Source organism: Chrysochloris asiatica, unplaced genomic scaffold (assembly GCF_000296735.1).
Source record: "Chrysochloris asiatica unplaced genomic scaffold, ChrAsi1.0 scaffold00105, whole genome shotgun sequence".
Taxonomy (NCBI): Eukaryota; Metazoa; Chordata; class Mammalia; order Afrosoricida; family Chrysochloridae; genus Chrysochloris; species Chrysochloris asiatica.
This window is the reverse complement of record NW_006408623.1, coordinates 10,364,699-10,386,064: the sequence shown is the minus strand read 5'-3', so window position 1 is coordinate 10,386,064 and position 21,366 is coordinate 10,364,699. Positions and strand designations below refer to the sequence as shown.

At 55.7% G+C, this 21,366-nt stretch overlaps 1 protein-coding gene across 1 annotated transcript; it reads right to left on the bottom strand.

Annotated features, from left to right (window-relative positions):
* Window positions 1–784: 784 nt before the first annotated feature.
* Window positions 785–21,024, bottom strand: LOC102827797. The gene is made up of 13 exons (XM_006867486.1): window positions 20,787–21,024; window positions 19,019–19,179; window positions 18,490–18,927; window positions 15,063–15,132; window positions 14,114–14,340; window positions 13,931–14,029; window positions 13,350–13,835; window positions 9,515–9,626; window positions 8,680–8,800; window positions 7,734–7,807; window positions 2,042–2,173; window positions 1,601–1,696; window positions 785–813 (listed from the first exon to the last, which is right to left on the bottom strand). The coding sequence occupies exons 1-13, from the start codon at window positions 21,022–21,024 to the stop codon at window positions 785–787; spliced, it is 2,283 nt and encodes a 760-aa protein (XP_006867548.1).
* Window positions 21,025–21,366: the final 342 nt, after the last annotated feature.

The window sequence follows — 21,366 nt, the reverse complement described above, 5'->3', positions numbered from 1 at the left end:
GATCCACTTGGCACATGGATGGGGTTCTGTTCTTAAGAGCTTCTTTGGACCCACCTGATGCTTTTCCTATTGTGTGTTGCTAAAGATTTTGCAGATGAAGGTGGCAAGGTTGGAGCAGCTGTTGAAGCTGAAGGACCTGAGGATCCAAGAGCTGGCAGGACAGTCCGACCAGGAGGCTCAGTAGCAGGGTGCTGGGGGCAACGGGGGCGCTGAGGGGTCTCCAGCTTGAGCTGACTGGAGGAAGCCACCCCCCATGAACATTGCAGGGACGTCTGTGTGCAGAGCTCCACTGGGCCCAGTGCAGGGATTTTCACAAATGGGGGCCCACCCGAGACCGAATCTAGTGCACAACAGCTGAAAACGTCTGTCTGTTACATGTTTGTGAACAAATAAATCCCACTGTGCCATGTCTGTGGGTTTGCTGTGTTCAGCCAGCTGAGGTGGGCAGGACTTCCCAGGGAAACTCGGGGCGTCTCCAGGAACCCGGCGGTGGAAGGATGGAGCAGGGCCCCCCCTCTAGGAGAAGTCCTCTCCAGGTCCGGGCTTTGATTCGAGATGTGAATGGACATTGGGCCAGGTGGAGGTGGTCCAGCATGAGGCTGAATGAGGGTCTGGGCCGGCTGCAGGTACTGGCTGGACCCTCCAGACAGGACAGTCCCCCAACCCCAACTCAAGAGCAGAGCAGGTGACCCGACCACCTGCAGACCGCTCAGAGCTGCTGAGGGTCCGAGGGCCTGCAGTGCTGAGACTCACTGTCCAGGGGGCCTGCTGAGCCCCGGCTCCGTCAGCCCCAGCAGCCGCCCTTGTCCAGAGCTGGAGAGAAGCATGAGGGGGGGAGGGGCGCTCAGCTGTCATCCAGGTTTCCAGTGTACACAGCCCGAAGGGGACCCCCAACCTGCTGGATGTGGGGGGCCAGGCCTTGAAGGGGTGTGTGTGTGTGTTGGGGTCCAGGCCCAAAGTGCAGATTGCCCGTTGGGATCTTCAGATGTCAGTGCCCTGGCCCTGCAGACCCCTGGTGTGAGAAGCAGAGATCGTGCTTCCTGAATCACGGAGGGACCCCAGCCCCAGACTGCAGCTCCCACAGGAGGAGACACCTGGGAAGGGCTTGGCTGATAAATGCTGGCAACAGAGCCACCATGCCAGCTCTTCATGCCCTGATCTTGCCCACAAGCACACACATGCAGACAGTGTACGGCAGGTGTGCACACACGTGAGGGCTGCCTGGTTCCATGATGGAGCAGAGGACTTGCCCCTTGAAGCCTCAGTGCTGGGCAGAGGCTATGTGCGAGAGTACATGTGTGTGTGTGTGTGTGTGCGCGCGTGCGCGTGCACTCGCTGGTGAAGGGGACTTGGGGTGGCCTGGGTGAGGACATACAAGCAGAGGGGCATGGGAGCACCCTTTGGACTCCCAGTGACCGGGTTTGGGGGCAGAGGAGGGGGCCGCTTGGTGGAGCTGAGGATGGAGTTGGGGACGGTGCCTCCCTGGGCAGGACTCCGAAACAGATGTGGTAGGAGGACAAGTTGGTGGCAAACAAACCTGTAGTAGCAGATGCCAGCTCACATTCCACAGGTGCCTGGGGTCATGTTCTGTGGAGCTGACGTGCAGGTGAGGTGCAGGTGAGGTGCAGGGCAAAGCCCTGATGGGCCTGCACTGAGCCCTGGAGTTCCATTGGCTGGAAGGCCCCCAGCCAAGGCCCTGAGGGAGGGGAGTGCTGGACACAGGAAGCCAGCCTCCCCTTAGAAGGAGCAAGGAGCTGCCCTTCTGGGGGGTGGGGGGAATTAGTGGGGCCTTTGCCACCCGTCAGGTCAGGACAGGTGGGCGGGCGGGCAGAGGGACAGAGCTGCCACAGTGGGGGTCCCTGGGGGTGGGGCCCATTCAGACAAGGGGTGGGTGGGGGTTGGGCAAGGGTCCTGGCTCAGGACTGGGGTCAGCAGTGTTAGATTCCCCAATAAACAAAGTGAACACGGCCTTACTTGTGCTTACTCACCACATGTGAAATTGTTCACTATAGAAAATAAACACAAGTAAGCCTGTGCGTACCTTGCTTATTGGGTAATCTGCCCTGGGTGTTAACCTGCAATGTGGTGGGCAGGACAAGGACAGAGGTTTCTGGGTCAGCTGCCTGGGGGAGCTTCTGTCTGAGGCCCCCCGAGTGTGGACGCTCCCCAACTCCTGCGGATACCAGGTGGTCAAAGGTGGGGCTGGTCTTCCTGGAGCCCCATCTGTGGGCTGGTCCCCAACCCCCTCCCTGCAGGAAGTGGAGAGCTGCCGTTGCCCCACCGGGAGTGATTTGTCACTGAGATATCCTGTTTCTACAGCACTTCTCAGAAGCCATGACTCATTGCCCCTTAACAAGGGAGCGGCAACTGCTCTTTAGAAGCAGCCTGGGCTATTTGTGAAGATGCCCGAGCACACTGGACTCCCTGTCCAGGGCCAAACCTCCTTCTCCCCCACCCCACCGCTGGAGCAGGGCCTCTTGAGGTTAGAAGGGACAGTGCTGTGAGGGGCTGGGCATGGCGGGGGCCCAGCTCTGGACACACGTCTGCCCTCATGGGACTGAGTGACCATGTCCCAGTGCCGGTCAGAGTCCAAGCCAGGCCCCTCTCAGGGAATTCCCCTGCTCACTCCTGGCCCCTCTCTAGTGGTCTGTGTCCTACAGCCAGCGTTATAGTCCCCAAGCCCACCTGCCCATCCTCAGTGCCACCATAGGCAGGCAGGGTTTGTGTGGACCCTGCCAAAGGGGCTGCATGTGATACCTGGGGGCTCTGGGGCACTCTGCCTGTCGACCCCACAGGAATGGGGCGGTCATTCTGCTGATGAAACAGCCCTGTGGTCCCTTAAGTGAGGGCCCCCCAAACACTCTATGGCCAGATGGGTGCCAGCTATTTAAGGGATCAGATCATGGCCTCCCCTACTCCTGTGGTCCCCAGGACCTGCTGCTGAAGGCGGAGTCTCTGAGGAGAGGAGGGGTCTCTGATTAGACGAGGGGGTCTTTGAAGAGGGGGTCTTTGAAGAGAAAGTGTCTATGTAGAGGGGGTTCTCTAGGAGGGGACTCTTGAAGAGAAGGGACTCTCAGGTGGAGGGGTCTCTATGGAGAAAGGGTCTCTGACGAGAAAGCAGTGTCTCCCGAGTGGAGGAGAGGTCTTAAATCTGCTCCCTGTCCTCTGCACCAATAGGGTAGGCCCCCTGAGGTCAAAGAGTCAATTCCAACCCATAGGGACCATGTATAGGGGTTCCGAGGAGCAGCTGGTGAGCTTGAACCACTTGCAGTTCAAACGACTTTGTAGTCAGACCACAGCGCCACACCAGGACGCCCAAGGACAGTTGTTGTTGTTAAGTACCGTTGAGTTGGTTCCAACCCATAGTGACCCTGTATAGGGTTTCCGAGGAGCAGCTGGTGAGCTTGAACCGGCAACCTTGCAGCTGAAAGGGCTTTGCAACCTGGCGCATTAGCCCACAGCGCCACACCAGGACAGTTGTTATTACGACACCAGGACAGTAGAGGAGATTACAAACAAACCCAGCTGTGGCTTTCCTATCACCACCACAGGTGTTGGGGATCCTGTCTGGAGGGCCCACCTATCTTCCTCTTCAGGTCACAAGGAGAGGAGGCCATGACCCATCAGGGCTTTGGTCTTGCTTCCCTCTGAAACATCTGCCAACTTAGCTGCCCACCACCAGGAGCTGGGTTGGCAATGTGAAGAGAGATGCGGGACAGCCTGCCCTGCTGAGTGGAGACCCTTCACTTCAAACCCCAAGCCCAGAATAGCAACTCCCTCCAGGGCCTCACAGGCACTGCCCCGCAGTGTGCTGGAAGCGTGTCTGAGGGTCCTCTGTAACTAATTACCACACTAATTTACCAACATAGAACAAACCTCCGTTGTCTCCATGTCATGAGGGAGAATGGGTCCCCTGCCTCTCTCCCAGCTTCTGGGGACGGCTGCAGGTCCATTGGTTGTGACTGCATCACCTCATGGTTTCTCCTGGGCAGCTGTCCCTCACCTTACAAGGCCCCCAGGCATCGTGAGTCAGGCCCCATCCTCCTCCAGTAAGGTGACATCTGTTTCCAGACATCCTGCTGACAGGCACCAGGGTTAAGACTTGGAGTTGTGTTTTGGGGGACACAGTTCAGTTCATCACAGAGCTGGGTACAGAAAGGTGCCCCCCCTCTGTTAGGTGCTTGGGACCCCCAGTGAAGGGCTGATACTGCCTGGACAGAGGTGCCCCGTCATCACCACACTCCATAGGGAGCCCTGATGTCATTGACACCCACACACAGCCACCCACCCATGGGTGGCTCCATACAGCTTGTCCGGTGACGAGAACACCCCCATTTCCCTGCTTAGTTGCTTTCTAAATGTTCTCCTTCATGTCAGAGGAGTCCCTAAGTGGTTCAGATGCCCCCAAAGGTTCCTTGAAGGACAAATCTGGCAATCTGTGTAGACTGGACTTGGAAACCACATGGAGCACCGTTGAACTGTCCCCAAGCGTCACTACCACCAGGAAATCAATTCATAGATGATGCCTCTGTGCTGTGTGAGGCGACTTCAAAATGCTTGTGGAAAAGTGGAATTCAAAGAGAGTAAACTGTTCCCACGGGCTTTTTGAAGCCTCCTCATGTATAATAAGGAAAATACCAGAAGTAACAGCATGGGGGGGCCTTCAGAGCAGACAGGAAGGGACTGAACTGCTGACAATACAAAACCCAAACCATCCGCTGCCACTTGTCTCTCACGGAGCAGATGACCTTTCTACCATATCAAGGGCTATTCCTAGTGAAGACGCGCTGGAAATTCATTAGAAATTCAAACCCGGAAAGAGTGCGCGCCCTTCCCAGTCTAAAGCACAGACAGAAATGCTTGCCAATTTGGGATTCTTTATCTGGAGAGGTTGAGGGGAGGCTGCTCATTAAAATATTCAGCGTATCTTCTTGGATATGTTAAATAGTTGCTAATTTAAAAACCATTTTTAAGAGGAACAAGTGTTAGGGTAAAAAAGGTGTTGTTACAGTAGTTTTAGATTCGAGAGTACCATGTCGAAGAAACCGAGGCCACTGGGAGAGGTGAAGCAGATTTTATTAAACAGGATGGCACGGAGGAGTTCATTTCTCCAGATTCTGAGCCCTGGAGGACTACACGGGTTTATATGGGGTCAGAGTCGGAGCTGGGCTAGATTGCAGACCTGTTGAGGACAGGAGAGAATCCAGGGTGATTGATCCAGTTCGGTACCTGATTAACATTATAGTTTGTCTCCCGGGCCGGGGTGAGGCGAGCGGAGATTGGGTTGGGCAGGATTGGTCCCATTCAGTAATCTGATTAGCATTTTAGCTTGTCTCCTGGGCAGAGAGGACAGTGAATGATTATACCTTTTCCTATTCAGTGTAACATATTATCTATTAATTAGAGGCCCAGGAGTGGACCCTGAAGGGCTCTGGGCTTCCCCAGCCATTCTTCAATCGTTAAACGGGCAAAACAAGGCGCTGGGGCGGTAACCTGACCAGAGACCGCAGATCTGCCAGTCAAGCGCTTCCCGCCCAGCTGTCCGCCATGGTCCTCGCATCCAGGTGTAGGGCGACCCCACGTGGCCAGTTCTAAAATGACGCCATCCTGGCCCGAATCTCTCGTACAGCTCTAGGATAAGCACCGGACTGCTAACCTCAAGGTTGGCAGTTCAAACCCACCAGTTACTCTACGAGAGAAAAAGGAAGCTTTACGGGAGTAGAAAGCCTCATCTTTTTCCCGCGGAGCGGCTGGTAGTTTCGAACCGCTGACCTTAAGGTTCGCAGCCCGATTCGTAACCACTACGCTACCAGAGCTCCTTTCTGCTCCCATATACAGCCTAAGAAAAACCTTATGCGGGGTCTCTCTGAGTTGGAATTGCTTCGATGGTAATACATTTGGGGCTTTTGTCGGTGTTTTTCTTCGGCTCATTCTTTAAAGATCCTCAACACTGTGAAGTTGTAAACACCATCATCTTGGATGGAGCAGTGGTTGAGGACTGGGCTGCAGAGATTTACAGTTTGGGGAACCTTAGGGGCGTTCTCCTCAGTCCTACAGGGGCACTAGCAGTTGAAATAAAATCACAGCAGGGGGTCTCGGGGATTTTGTTTTTGTTTTGGGGGCAGTACTTGGACAGACAGGTGGAACTTTTTTTTCTTAAGGACCTTCCACAAACATTCAGAGATGTGCAGCCAGAGTTCTCCTCGGAAGCCAGGATGGCCAAACTTCCGTCTCTCATACTTTGGATATATTGTCAGGAGGAACCAGGCGCTGGAGAAGGATATCATGTTTGGTAAGGTGGAGGGTAGGAGAAAAAGAGGAAGACCCCCAATGAGATGGATCGGCACAGTGGAAGCATCAATGGGCTCAAGTGTGGCAACAGTAGTGAGGTTGGTCCAGGACTGGGCAGGGTTTCTGCTGTGCATAGGGTCGCTATGAGTCGGTACTGACTGGATGGCACCTAATAACAACATCAACAAACGTTTAAGCCCCCCCTCCCCCAGCCTGCCCATGCTCCTTGCCGTCCAGTGATGGAGAGAGCGGAGAACACAGGAGTGAGCAGAGGAAGGTGGGGGCCGACCCGCAGGCATCTGGAGGCGGAGACTGCGGGAAGAACGGAGCACACACAGCCCTGAAACACCGAAGGGAGATCTGTTTTCCAGCAAACAATGCAGTTGTTACAGAGCTGAACACTCCACCCACGGAAATGGGGCTGCTCCCCTCTGTGGGGCGGGAGGCAGCAGGAGGCCCCCAGGGGAGGTGGAAATGGATACTTCTGCCCAGCTTAATATTTTGTAAGAGTTTTAAAAGCACATTTAAATGTGAGACCTTTACAGTCCAGCTTAACCCCCAGCGCCGTACCAGGACTCCCTAGGCAGCAAAAAGGGTGTAAAAACAAACGGGCACCTGTAATCAGACCCCACTATGGACTAACATCAGATTGACTTTAAAAAGTCACCTGGAACACAGCGTGGCTTTGGGCCAGAGGTTTGAACAGCTTTCACCTGGGCCCTGGCAAAGCTGCTAGTGAAATGACAGGTCATCAAACTAGGGGAGCAACAGGAACCCTTGTCCCATGGGCTGGTTCTGGGGCGCCTTGGCCTGGTCCCTGTTCAGAGGGGTTCCGGAGAGGTGCTGGGTGGGGAGTGGTGCTGTAGGAGAGGATGGGGTCAGTGGTCCCTGCTTAGAGGAGTTGGCAGGCTCCTACTCACAGCCATGGGTGAGAGGGAGGAACGGCAGAGGCAGGGGACAATCAGGTGGGTGGCTCCTGGTCCCCACCCAGCTGATTCTTGTTGGGGACCTGGGGCATATTCTGTGTTAAATTCAAAGTGCCCTCTGCAGAACCAGGTACCCCCAAACTGTGTACCCCTCAGTACAGCTGAGGGGCAGCTCCACGTGTGCCCGCCTCCTACCAATTGACTTTACTCCTTTGTGGGTCACTGCCCCAGAGTCGGTGCCCCTTCATGGGACTCTCTCGGGGTGGGTGCTGTGTGGGTTACTCCCCATTGTTCTGAGCTGTCTCCTCCAAGGCGAGGCAGGTTCTTGGGTTCAGTGGCATTGTTAGGAGCCAGCAGCCTGGGCCTGCATCTGGGAGGATAGCTGGGAACCCTTGGGACCCGACTGTTGACTGCTTGTTCTGGAAACAACCATTTGTAGCACTTGCTCATTGTGGGAAAGTTGGGGTCTGCCATCACGGAGGGGCTATCTAACCATTCTCAAGACTGCCAACCCACCGTAGTCCAGCATCAGCTCAGTGCCTTGCTCTCGGGACCCCCGTGAAAAAGTGCTGACGTAATCGCAGAAGCACCTACAGAAAAGAGGGCAAGCCCCTAGCAGGCTGGCCAACTGGCTCATTCCTTTCCTCTGTGCACCCAGGCCATTCAGAGACCCTGAAAAATATATCAGAAGATAAAAGCGCCTTCAAGTATGTGAGTAGGGCTCTTGGATACCACACACTGCTGTCCTCGCTCCACCTACTCACAGTTCAGAGCACCTGGCAGGGTAGCCTCGACTGGGGGTCGTCCTCCAGACCACTCCATCCATACCCGTACGCCCTCCCTTCCTCCACCTGTTCTCAGGGGCCTAAGTCTGCCCCTAACCCCACCATTGTGTAACTGGCTGCCCAGGGGAACAATCAGATCCTCTCTGCGTCTCTTGTGGTTTTCAAGCGCAGGGCAGGTGAAAGGCCAAGGATGATGGACCGGGAGGTTTGAGGGGGGATGAAGGTGCTACAAGCTAGGGTGTCAGCAGGACAGGCTGTCGGGAGGAGCGGCGGCTGTGACATTCCTGGACAAGCCCTGCACTGTGTGTGTGGTCAGATGCCTGCGGCCCAGGGCCCTGTGAGGGTCTCCATCCCCACCCCCTGACGAAGACTTCCTAAGCTTGCTCATCTCATGGTCCCCCAGCATGGCAGCTGCCCGGCTGAGTCCCATACCAGGTCCTGGCCACCTCTCACAGCCGCCAGTCCTGCCCTCTCCCCTGCTCCAGAGCTCCAGACACCCGCCTCCCAGCCCTTGTGTGAGATGTTGATGACTGCCCTCCCTCTCTTCCCCAGAGGAACTCTACACACCCAGACTTCCAGGCCCCGCCACCTCCAAGCCTGCCCATGCTACTTCCTGGCCTAGAACGGCCTTTGCAGCCCTCCCCTTCCCCCCACCCCAGGACCCACGGAAAAGTCACTTGCCCAAGGCTGAGCCTGCAGCAGGAAAGCAGGGCCCAGTCTCCCTGCTACTGGGCTGCAGCCTCCACACTGTCCAGTCATCCTTGGGCAGCGGCCTAGCCAGCTGGGTGCAGGCTGAAGCTGGGACGGTCCCATAAGCCTCCAGGGGTTCTCATGAGGCCTTAACAGACTAGTGGGGTGGGATCTCCTGGACCCCCCAGCTGGAGAATGGCTTATGACTCTGGCTGAACTTTGCTCCCTGGAGGCCCTAACCTACCCCTTCTCTGGGACTGGGACCAGGGTTCCCACAATTCCTGGCTGACTTCTGCAGACCCCTGCCAAGGGAGCTCACAGTGCCTGTCTTGAACTTGGAGGCCTGGGCTGGCCTGAGGGGAGTACAGCCATCTCCAGAACCCCCCACCCCATCCCCTGCTGCTACCAGCAAGGGCCTCCAAGGGAAAAAGACCCCCTCCCCATAAAGGCAGGGGCCCTTGATGAGGCCTGGGGAGGGACACAGGAGAGGGAGATAGACTGTGTGCATGTGTGGGGGTGTGGGGTCCTCCACAGGCAAGTCGGACTGCAGGGCCAGTAGTGGACAAAATGGCCTCAGTTCCTCCAGGACAACTGGGAATGTCAAGGGTGAGAGGCAGCACGGTGGTGGCCTTGGCGGGAGAGGACTTTCCCAGGGCCCGATCATCCCAATCCGCGCAGGCGGGCAGGCGGGTTTATGAAGAGAAAGAAAATATCAAGAAGATGCGCTTATCTCCAGGGAGGGAGTCACAGGCAGCCTTGAGAAGCCTGACTCAGAGGCGGAGGCGCAGGATGGGGCTGTGGGGCCAAGGCTTTACTCCTTACCTCCCTCCTCCAGCTGGGCTGAGGGCTGGCCAAGCCTGCCGGCACCCACAGCTGGTCTCAGCACTCCCAGGCCCAGACACTGGACACCCCAGGACCAGACCCCAGGGGTGTTCTGTGGGGCAGCCAGGCCACAGGAGCCTAGCCATGGTCACACTGGCCAAACCCCCAGCAGCCTCTCCCCAAATCCTGCTGATGCCCACCCCTTCCCCACGAGGGGCCCACACCTGGTTTTCAGTCCTCACTGTCTGAGCAACCATGCCCAGGCTCAGCAAATGAATTCAGGGTTCCTCGTTACATGTGATATTTAGAAAAACTAGGAGCATATCTTAGCACGACATTCCACAAGCAGTACGGAGGGACTGTTTCATGAATCACACTCCACTAGGAAATTATTGTGATGATGAATGTTTTACCTGGTGGCTCCGTATGTGCTCCGTGTGACGGCCCTTACAGCTTAGCGTCCTGCCTGCCACCATCCCACCGTGTGTAACCCTGTGTTACGTTGCATTATGTTGTTTTATAATTCTTATTAAGTGAAATGTTACCGGCTGTAAAATGAACAGGCTTCAGGACACACTGTGGGGGTTTTTGACAAATGCACACACGTGTAAACACTGCTCAGTCCAGTCCCGGGGCTGAGCCTGCTCTCTGGATGCCATGTGAACGCTCATGCTTGTTGGAAACTTGCTCAGAATGACCTTAGCATTCCTGCCTGAGCTGAGGTGATGGGCAGTTCTGTTTTTGCTGAGAAGGTCCTTGGTCTGAAGGAACTCACTGTGGATGACCTCTAGGGTGCTCAGAGTGTGAACATTGCTGCCCAAGTTCTGGGTCAGCACCCAGGACTGAGTGACCAGTCGGTCACAAGACAGTCCCGTCTCCAGAGGGTGACCTTCCTAATGCTTGCTTCCTTTCACAGATGGGGAAACTGAGGCTGGGACAGTGTCCAGCACAGCTGACAGTGAGCGATGTTCCCCTGGCTGGGTCACTGAGACTGCTGCCCAGCGGCCACCCTCACTGATGAAGTTAATGGTGGGCTGTTTTCTGGGCCGGAACTGCGCTAGTCACTGAGACTGCTGCCCAGCGGCCACCCCCACCCCGGGAATGGAGCAAGCAGGCCAGCCTGAAGGCCACCCCTTATCGCCGCCTCCCGGCCTCCACCAGGCCTGGTGCCAAACAGGGCTTACAAGGGCACTTTCTGCCTTGGAGGGGGGCATCCTGCCTGACCAGAACCTTGGCATTTGTCTCCTGTAGTCATCCTCAGCCCCACTAGTATGAGGGGGTCCAAGCACTGAACCCCAACTCCGTGTAGGATGACCCCACATGGGCTTTGTGTCTGAATGTCCCACTCTGCATCCAGCCCTTTGGTCCCGGTGTGCAGGGCGGGTGGTGGTCCTGAGTGTGGTCCCTACTGCCTCTGTCCCCGCCTCCTTCAGGTCTCCCTGCCACTAACCAGAAAACAAACCTAAGGAGGGGCTGAGTCTCCCGGAGCACAGTGGGCTTAGGGCCTTCTCCTGAAGGAGCCCCCGCCCCACCTCATCCCAGAATTTACCAGGCACTGCGGCTCCCTAGGCCTGGACACACACCATGATTGGTGGTCTTATGGCCAGCTGTCCACGGCACTCCAACTGCAACTTCCACCACCCAGGAAGTGTGGAAGGGGGGGGTCTCCTCAAACCTCCCGGATGAGGCCAAGGAGCAGCCACATGGAAACTTTGCACATTCAGTACTGCTGGGTGTTTGCAAGGGAGCCCGTGCCCAGGAGGGGTTTCCAGGAATATGAGGAAGCCCCCCTTTGGCCTCATAAGCCGCCCCCACCTCGGGATCCGTATCTTTCCACCTCTGAGCTTATAAATTGCTTTACAAGTAGCAGGCATTATCCTAAGGAAAACAGAAGCTTAAAACAGAGTGAACCATGTGGTGATGGGTTAGGATCAGCCAGACCTTCTCTCAGGCTCTGTCTCCATCGGTTTGTCCCTCCCCTTCCTCCACAGATGCAGAATGAAGACTATGAACTGGGTGGGGGTAGGCCCAAGGTCAAGCTAAGAGACTCAGGATAGCCTTAGGAGGGGGCAGCTTTAAAAAGGGTGGCTGAGGGAAATGACGGCTTCCTGTGAGGGTCGGCTGGGGATTGGTGGGCAGTACCCCAAGCTCTGGTAGCATAGTGGTTACAAATTGGGCTGCTAACCTTCAGGTCAGCAGTTCGAAACTATCAGCTGTTCTGTGGGAGAAAGATGAGGTTTTCTGCTCCCGTAAAGATTTACAGCGTCGGAAATCCTGTACAGGGTCGCTATGAGTCGGAACCGACTCCACGGCACAGAACAGCAACAACAACCTCAAGTGCTGGAGTCATGGTGTGGCACTGTAGGATAAGCACAGGATTGATAAACACAAGCTCAGTGGTTCAAACCCACCAGCTACTCCTTGGAAACCCTATACAGGGTCGCTCTGAGTTGGAACCAATGTATCAGCACTTAACAACAACATCCCAAGCGATGGTTTCTGGGGAGCGAGGGTCCAGTGTTAAAGGGATGAAGATGAACAAAGGAATGAACCCTCATCTTGGGGAGCCTCCTGGGCCTCGGCTTCCCCTCTCTGTAAAGTGGACTGACCCACTTTCTGCCCTCCCTGGACTGTGAGCCCACATGGGGTGTCCTGTCTGCCTGGCACCCTGCCAGTCTAACTGCACTGGCCACAGTGCCCCTGGTTGGCTGGTGTCTAGGTCACTTCAGCCCTCCTGCCCTCTGACCCTGACCTTGAAGACGTGCCACCGAGTCCAGTCAGGATCTGGCTACTTCCAAGCCTTGGGTCTGTGGGAAGGGGGGAGGCTCTGAAGAACGACAGAGTCTGGTTGGGGGGGGGTCCTCTGCTGAGGCCATAAGCACCAGGTCCCTGGACCTCTGGTTCTGGGCCCTCTCTCTTTAGGTTCAGGGATTTGGATCATCCAGTATAATGCACTGGACTGAAAGGTTGGTTTGAACTACTGGTCGGTGGTTCGAAGTCACCAGCCTCACCTTGGAAACCCTATACAGGGTCGCTATGAGTCAGAATGATACTTAACAACATGGACCCCTTTCTGGGATCACAGGGCCTCTGGAGTGGGGAGGGGTGGCCTGGCTCCTTCCTTGCAGGGTCCTTCTTTGAGCCTTATCCTCCTTTCCTGTAAGATGGACCCTGAAGCTCCCTGGAATGGGCAGGGCAGGCTCTCAGGTGCACCCCTACACTAGGGAGCTCCGGCAATTGCGATAATCTACCCACTAATCCTGGGGTGGCACTGTGGGTTAATGCCCCAGACTGCAAAGTGTTTGAACTCTAAGGAAGGCGGTTCAAGCTCACCAGCTGCGCCTTGGAAACCTTTACAGGATCCGATGGGTCAGAATTGACTCCACAGCACTTGACAGAGGGCAGAGGCCCACCCGTATTGCCGGCCACTCCAGGTCTTGATGCTTGGCCTCAGGACGGCAGTGGGAGACCAGAAGGGTGCGAATGATGGGCCCAGGGGTGGAAGCTCACCCACAGTGTCCCAGCAACTCCCACACCCCTACAGGGCTCACCAAACACCAAGGAACCACAGAACTGTGTCTCTGTCTGCACGTGGGGCCCTTGGTCTTGGTCTGCAGACCCCAGGAGCCCTCTTCCCAGGCCTGGCCCAACCTTCTAACCCTCCAACACCAAAGTCCCTGTCACTCCTCCCCATCTGGGGCCCTGTAACCCAGGAAGGCCTGTCTGGGTTCATACTGCAGACCAGTGACCCAGGGGCCAGGACTCAGAGGTCCTGCGGTGGAGGGGGGGTAGTGTGCGGAGTGCTTGGGATGTGGAGGCCTCTTGGCCTGGGTACCTGGCAGAATCGGGCAGGGGGCTGGGGAGTAGGGTGGTAGCCACGGTTTGAGGCTGAGGGAGTTGCCGGAGGCGCCGCTATCTCGGCTTTCAGGGCTGGAGAGGCCCCTCCCAGGACGCGATCTTCTCCCTGCGGCGTGTTCCGGGCCCCTGACGCAAGCAGAGGCTCTTCGGGAGATAAGTGTCGGGAGGTACCGGGCCAGGCCGCCCCACCAGGATCCCAGGCACCCCGGCTCTGCCCCGCCCGCCCCGAGCCTCGTCTGAGCAGGCTTTGTGTCTCAATCTCGCAGGTGCGGGGGTGGGACGGGGCCCTTGGCACTAGACCGCGGATGACCGCATGTGACCGCTGCCGCGTGCGGGATCGCCAAGGTCTTCTCAGCGCATAAAAGGGTGCGCGCTGGGCGGCAGCAGGCAGAGCGCGGCGGCGGCGACGGCAGTGAGCTTTCTCCCGCTTCGATCGACTCTGCCGCCCAGGACCCGCTGGGGGCTACACCCGGTAAGGCGAGGCCGGCTGCTTCCCCGCCTGGCGGGGTGACCGGCCACCCCTTCCCCGCCCCTCCTTATCCCACAGGATGCACTGACTCCGGCGGCAGCGGCGACACGTCTGTCCCCCCGACAACTTCTCGCAGAACCGGCTCGTCGTACCTTTTTCCTATGCATATACTTCTTTGAGGATGTGGCCTAAAGAGGTATAGAGCATGGGAAAATGGGGCGACGGGGTCCTCCTCGCTCCGACTCCAGAGACCCGAGACCCTGCCCACTGACCTCGCCGTTCTCCTCCCCGCGGTTGGCCGAGGGCCTTCCAAGCTTCCTTTCTGGGCCCGAAGGGATCAACCTTGTGGGAAAAGAGGGTTCCTCTGGGACACTGCAGAACCCACATCGCGGGAGTGGCGCGCTGCAGAGGGGTCCGCCCGGTCCAACCCCTGCAATGCTGTGGAATGGAGTCGGGGTGGGGGCCTGGTGGGCGATGGAAGATGCAGGAACGGGGATGCCTGGGGAGGGGGCGCGAGGGTGGGGAAGGTGACTTTTCTCTGGAAATTTCCTTTCCAGGACACAAACTGGGCTCGTGCATGAGCCTCTTTGCACAGGAGTGCGTGGAGGGGACCAGTAAGCAGAGCCGAGTCCTCAACAGCCTTTTGTGTAATTTTATAATTATGAGCATGTACTGATTTTCTAATCATTAGTGTCAATAAAGCAAATTTTATTTAAACTTTCTCATTGTGTGCCATCGCCTTGATGAAGATGAATAAATGCAGAAGGCTGCTGGTGGCATTCTTTCCTTAGCATCGATAAGGGCAGGACACACTGGGCTAGCCAATTAGCTGGGGGGGTGGGGGAGGTCCTAAATTCAGGACTCACAAACACGAAGGGAAAACAATAGTTTCCCGATTCCCCACCCCTTTCTGAGGAACAGGTCATGGGATGGGGTGAGAGACACATTGGGGCCCTCGGCCACTCTTGGAGTCCAGGTACAGTGCCTGGGAAGGGTCTAGGTGAGGAGTTTCTCAGCCCCGGCCTCTCCACCTGTTGGTCCCGGGGCTGGGACCTCTCAGATTGACCCAAGCTGCTGGTAAAGTGGGAGCTGAGTCTTGAACCCACTGGAGTAGAAACACGGCAGTGGCAGCCCTTGTGAAGCAGCCAGCTGCTGCAATGCGTGGTGGGCTGTTACTTCGTCCCAGGAAACAAGAAGAGTCAGGGAGACACCTGCCCCCACCAAGCTCAGCCTCAGTGGCCTGGCCAGCAGCACCACCCTCCTCCTCACCCTCCTCCGGCTCTTCTAGGAACTGCCCGGGAAACAAATGGAGTCATTAGCGCTTTGCCAATAGGCGCCCTTTATCAGCAGCCCACCCGTCGGGCTTGGCCAGGCTGTCTCTCCCCTAATCTCATCTGATAGTCTCTTTCAAAGGGTCATGAGGCCTCCCTGTGGGGGGTAGGGGGTAGGGCAGGGAGATGGGCCAGGTTGAGTGGTGGGGGCTGGGGGCTGCTGGGTCAGAGCGTAGACCATGTGGGACACCCCGACCTACACAGTCCACCCTGCTGTTCTAGACGCAAACTCCCCATCAGAAACTGAAGTCTCAATTAGCACCAATGAAGGCGCTGCTGGTAGCGGGCTGTGGTGCTGCTCCGACTCCGGGCACGGACAGATAAGAGAGCAGAAGGGTGTCTCCAGCTTACCTGGTGGTCACGTGGCCAACAGCAGCTGCAGGTACAGCTCCTGGGCCAGGTGAGGCCCCACGGCATCACTTCCGTGCCCCATCACTGGGTCATGTGTCCATGGCCCGCAGCAGCTTCATGACCTCACTGTGGGGTTGGATAGGAAGCTCCTTGGGCAGAGAAGTGATGGTAACTTTGTTCACTGTTGGTAGTTCCAACTCATAGGGACTCAATGTACACAGAACAAAACACTGCCTAGTCCCGGTGCCATCTTCAAAATGTTTCCGCTGAAGCCCATTGCTACTGCCCTTTGAATAGCCTATGGGTGGCTCTAACAATTTTCTCCATTTACAAGCTTTCTGTTTCAGAGACTAGAATTCCAGTCACCGGCTCTAGGGGAGGGCTCTTTCCCTGATGGCTGGAGGGAATGGCCTTTTCCTTGGGGGTCTTCCACACCTCTGCTTAACATGCTCCTTTTATAAATATCTGAAGACATTGACTCAAAACCACCCTAAACTAACCCTGCCTCATCAACATGACAAAGAAGCACACCAGTGGGATTATAACTATAGGAATGTTGTTAAATGCCATCAAGTGGGTTCTGATCCACAGCAACCCTGTATAGGATTTCCAAGGAGTGGCTGGTAAGCTTGAACCACTGACCTTTTGGTTAAAACTGACTTTGCAGTCCAGTGCATTAACACACAGCATCACACCAGGAGTCCAACTGTAGGCGTTGTTGTTATTATGTGCTGTAGAAACAGTTCTGACTCGGGATTTCCAAGGAGCACCAGGTGAGCTTGAGCCGCTGATCTTGCACTTCAAACAGACCTTGAGGTCAAATGCTTATCCTATGGCCCCACACCAGGATTCCTACAGGCATGGTGATGGTGGTGGTGTGTGTGGAGTTGGTTCTGATTCACAGTGGTCCTGTACAAGGTTTCTGAAGCTGCAAATCTTTACGGGAGCAGAACGCCTAATTTTTCTCCTGCACAACAGCTGGTAGTTTCTAGCTGACCTTGAGGTTAGCAGCCCAATTAGTAACCACTATACTACCAGAGCTCCTCCCTATAGGCATGTGGTTGTTAAGTGCCATTGAGTCGATTCCAACTCATAGCGACCCTTTAGGAGCAGCTGGTGAGCTTGAACCACCAACCTTGCAGTTCAATTGACTTTATAATTTGCCGCATTAGCCCACAGCACCACACCAGGACTCCACAGGAGGTAGGATTTTCTGGGGGGGGACATACAATTCAACCAATAAGACAAGTGGGGTGGTGACTGTCCAGACCCTGGGTTGTTTAGTGGGGTCCCACCTGGCCACATGAGCATCCAGACATAAGCAGCTGCCAGTAAATCCCAGCCAGGGAGCTGGAGAGGGAAAGAGGACAAGGTTGGGGAGGGTAGAGTCCAGGAGTTAAGGGTATTGGGCATTCCTTCCCACCTTATACCTGGTGATCTGCAAATAACCCGAGGACAAGGGATGAGAATCTTGCTGATTCGGTGCCAGGCACAGTGGTTAGCAGAGGTCCAGACGCTACATCCAGCGTCCAGCTCCCAGGGACCCCCCCACCCCCCACCCCTGGTTGTAAGACGCAGGGAGGCTGAGCTGCTGGTCTACAGGAGCTGTTGGGAAGTGTAGGCACCGTACTCATGTTTGTTCATTTCCACTCTACTTAGGGGTAGGGCGGGGGAGTTCATTGGTGGCCTGCGAAGGGCTGGGGGAAACCAGTGCCTTCCAGTCCTGTCCCAACAGAGAGAGCTGCCTGATGGTTAATGGACACTTGGAATATTGACCAGACAGTTCCCAGGAGAATGGACATCTGTCTGTGAGCTCAACACCCAACAACTGGTTCCCCCCAAATGGCGCCTGAAGAGGGTCTGCCACCCACCCACTCAAACCTTCTCCCAGAAAGGCAGTGTGCGTGGACTGACTGAACCTCTTACTCAAAGCCTAGAATTGTCTCCTCTCGGACCAGTTTCCATTCCAGTGGTCATCTATCATGTAAGGCCCAAAGCAGTCACTGAGCTGGCAGGGACCTTAAATAGGGTGCAGCTTCTGTGGACAGGGACCAAGAGCTCAGATGGAAAACACTTCAGCTATAGCCTTGCCCAGTCATCACCAGTGATGTAGCGGGCAGCTGCAAACCCCATGGACACCTAGATAACCAATCATCCAGCCAGTGACCGAGGCCCCCCGGAAGCCCCACTCGGCACCTCAACATTGTATTATAAACTCACACACTTGGTATACCACTTCTAACACACAGAAGTCTGGTGGAAATAAACCTTCAAAAAGAATCACACCTTTATTTCTGGTGGGAGATCTGGTCAGCAACAAGTGGTACTAGGCTTAAGGGGACACCCCGCTGGCTTCCTCACCAGATTCATTTGGGCTGACCCCCCAGTGTGCCTTGTGGACAAGAGGTGTCCATGCCCGGTTTGCAGATGCCAGTTCCGTCAGGCGCCGACTACATTGGCCATACTTGTCAACACATCTAGACTGTCTGTAGGAAGGCTCCCACACCTGTACCCATTTTGTTGTAGAGCTTGGAGGCCTCCTGGGAGGGAGGGCATCGGGTCCACCTGCAGGGAAATGCAGACTAGCAGGGTCTTGAGGAGGGATCAAGCACCATTTCCAGCACAAGCAGGCCTCTAGGGCACGAGGCAGACATGTCTGCTACACCAAGCTTTAACTTTCCGGAGGGCACCTAGTGTTTCCTTCGTTTCCAGACGTGGCTCCCTTACAAAAGTACCCACTTTTTCCAATACCTTTTATTGAATAAATTATCCCTTTACTATATAAAACCCCACACACATAACATGTTCATTCCGGGCTTTGTTTACTCCCTAAACAGACCCACTGGAAAACTCTGAGGATCTTGAGGTGTGTCAGCGTGAGGACAAAATGCCCAGAGTGCCCGCTGCAGCCTGGATGACGTGGATAGCTAACGTCTCTCCCAGGCAATGGGGGGCTTTGCACATACCTCCTGGGCAGGGGCAGCAACGTCCACCTGCCCCCATTGGAGCTTTCTGGGCTTCCACTCTCCACAAAAGGCAGCCCGATTCTCAGGGAGAGCACACAGGCCCCAGGGCCCCCTGGAGGAGGCCAGTGAATACACCTGATCCTCCAGTTCAGGGAGAAAGCATGCCAGAGGCTGTCTGCTGCAGACATCCCATGCTGAGGACAACACAGCTTGCTCCATGGGGCAGGAGCCCCAGAAGGCGGCAGGAGGTAAGACCAGAGCCTGGGGTGCGGGCAGGAGTGCGCCAGGGTAGAGCAGCTGCAGGCCACTGCCCAGGACAGGAGATGGTGGACACATGGTCAGGGGTGTGTAGAGGGGTCCTACGAAGGGAGCACTGAGTTGTGAGTCTTGCATTTGGCGTTTATGTCTCATTCTTCGATTCTGAAACCAGGTTTTTATCTGTGAGAACAAACCAAGTAGATGTGAGAACAGACAGCCCCAGTCCACCTGTGCCCTCGCTCTGAGTTGACACACCTAGGGGTCCACTCACCTGCACCTCTGTGAGACACATCTCTTTGGCCAGTTTCTTCCGCTCCTGGGGGCCCAGGTACTGGTGAAGCTGGAAGGCACTCTCCAGGGTCCTGACCTGTGCTGCGGTAAAGGCTGTGCGCACCCGGGGGGCCCGGCAGGGGTCTGGCTCCTTGCTTAGTCCTGGGGGAGGAAGGGGTTGAGAGTCCACTCACCTGGACACATACTCTGAGCTTCAGGGTTACTTAGTCAGATAGACAGACCTAGTGTCCTGAAGCAGACCCCCGCCCCCCAACCCCTCACTCCACCATCCAATCTCCTGTTCAGTCTGGGCTCAAGGGTGAAAGGGGTCCAGAGGACACCCAACAGGTGCCTTTTGAGGGGAGGAGTGGTCTGGCCAAGCCTAGCAGTCCTGTTACTATCCTACCACCCAACAGCGTAGTGGCTACGAATTGGGCTGATAACCTCGGGGTTGGCAGTTCGAAACTACCAGCTGTTCCACGGGAGAAAGATGAAGCTTTCTGCTCCCATAAAGATTTACAGCCTCGGAAACCCTGTGCAGGGTCACTATGACTCGGAACCAACTCTCTGGTACTTAACAACAACAATGCTCCCTGGGACCAGCCATCCTCACCCAAACCCCTCCAGAAAGCAGTTTCTTTTGCCTGCAGCCAAGAAACCAGAAGTTGAAGAGATGGGATAGTAGGAGGGGTTTTGGGAGGAGTGTCCTTGTAAAGACTTGGGGGTCTTAGAGAACAGAGAGGTGACCAGCCTTCACATGGGCTTGTTCACATTTAGATTTATTCAAGTGCCAAGGTTAGCACCCGCTAACCCCACACCTTGCAAGCCTCTGCTTTCTAAATCTTTAAGATTAAGACATGGAGGACAGGTCTAAGCTCCCAACAAGTGGTTCCGTGCAATTACAGGAAGAGTATCCACTATCCACAAGGTCAACACACAACACAAGTCTGATCAAAGTGTGTCAATTGGCTGTTCTGGGGGAAGCAGATTCTAATGCTCACTGTTCTGGAAGCAAAAAAAAAAAGTTGGAGCAGCTATGGGAAAGGATTCTGACAGTGGGTAACTGGCTGGCTTATTTAAGGAGAGGGTGTTACTGGTGGTGGTAGGGGGTTGGAATTCAATATTTCACCTCACGCAAGTATAAAATTATTTCAAGAGAATCACTCAAACTTATAGAGATGCATAGCTACCAACCCCACAATAGACCAGGTTGGACTTTAACCCTAAAGGTAATGAACCAGATCCCAATGGATTAGCAGACAAACTGACTGGACAAAGGGTTAGAGTTAGATAAATTTGGCGGAGAAGCCAGGTCCAGCCTCCAGGAGCAGCTCCCCACTGACCTCTCTGAAAATGGCAGGATGGATGCAGGGTCAACTAAGAAATGAGCTCAAATCATCGTAGAGGACAAGGATGACCCCTTAGGTACTGGCCTGGACTCACATTCTTCCCCAGTGACATGGGGCTCTAGAGCTCACTGGAACTTGAAATCCACACACACACAGAGGATAGAAGCACTGTGCTGGACACAGAGTCCTGGGAGACAAGCTGCTCTCGGGTGCTGTAATACCGACACCGGCATGACCATGGACAGCAGGGTCAACATCACTGGAGTGGGTGGGGACGGAGGAAGCATTAACTCCCAAGGGCCCTCACTGGAGCCCTGTAAGAGGTGCCCTAGAGGTCGAGGTGTGTGCATGCCTACCTGGCCTTCCGAGAACCTCAACTCCCAAACCAATCCGGGAAGGGCCCTCCCCTTCAAGACCTACCAGCCATAAGTGTCCCTTGCACAGGCAGATCTGAGGTCTTAGCCCGGCGGATGGCCACGTTCTGAGGGGGCTCCTCTCCGTTGGACGCCCAGGTGGGGGCAGTTAGACCCCTCCCAGTGACTTCGGTGGACCTGGAGGTGTGAGTTGGTCCGGAGCAGCTGCTTTGGGAGAGCCAGTCCACGGAGCTGAAGCTGGATCTCGGCTTGTGGCCCTCAAGCAAGTTGGAGGAGGGAGGCATGGCCGCTGGGCAGAGGCTACACTGAGGGTCAGGAGACCAGTAGAGGGCCTCCAGAAAGCCAAAGAGTCACACAGAATAACGGAAGATGGTCAGACAGGCCACACTGAGGATCCGAAAAGGGCAGGATGGTAGAGTCCGGCTGGGTACAGAATCCACCTGGGATGGGTCAGGGGGTCACAGAAAATGCGAAGGAGGCTAGACACATAGGCCGGAGGGCACAAGATCAGCCTGGGGCCGAGGAGGGCCGGGCTGAGTTTATAAACTGGGTGGGGGAGGCGGGAGAAGCGCAGGTTTGCCCTGGAGGCTGCAAATCCCCTAGATAAGTAGCGCCTAATTGCCTTC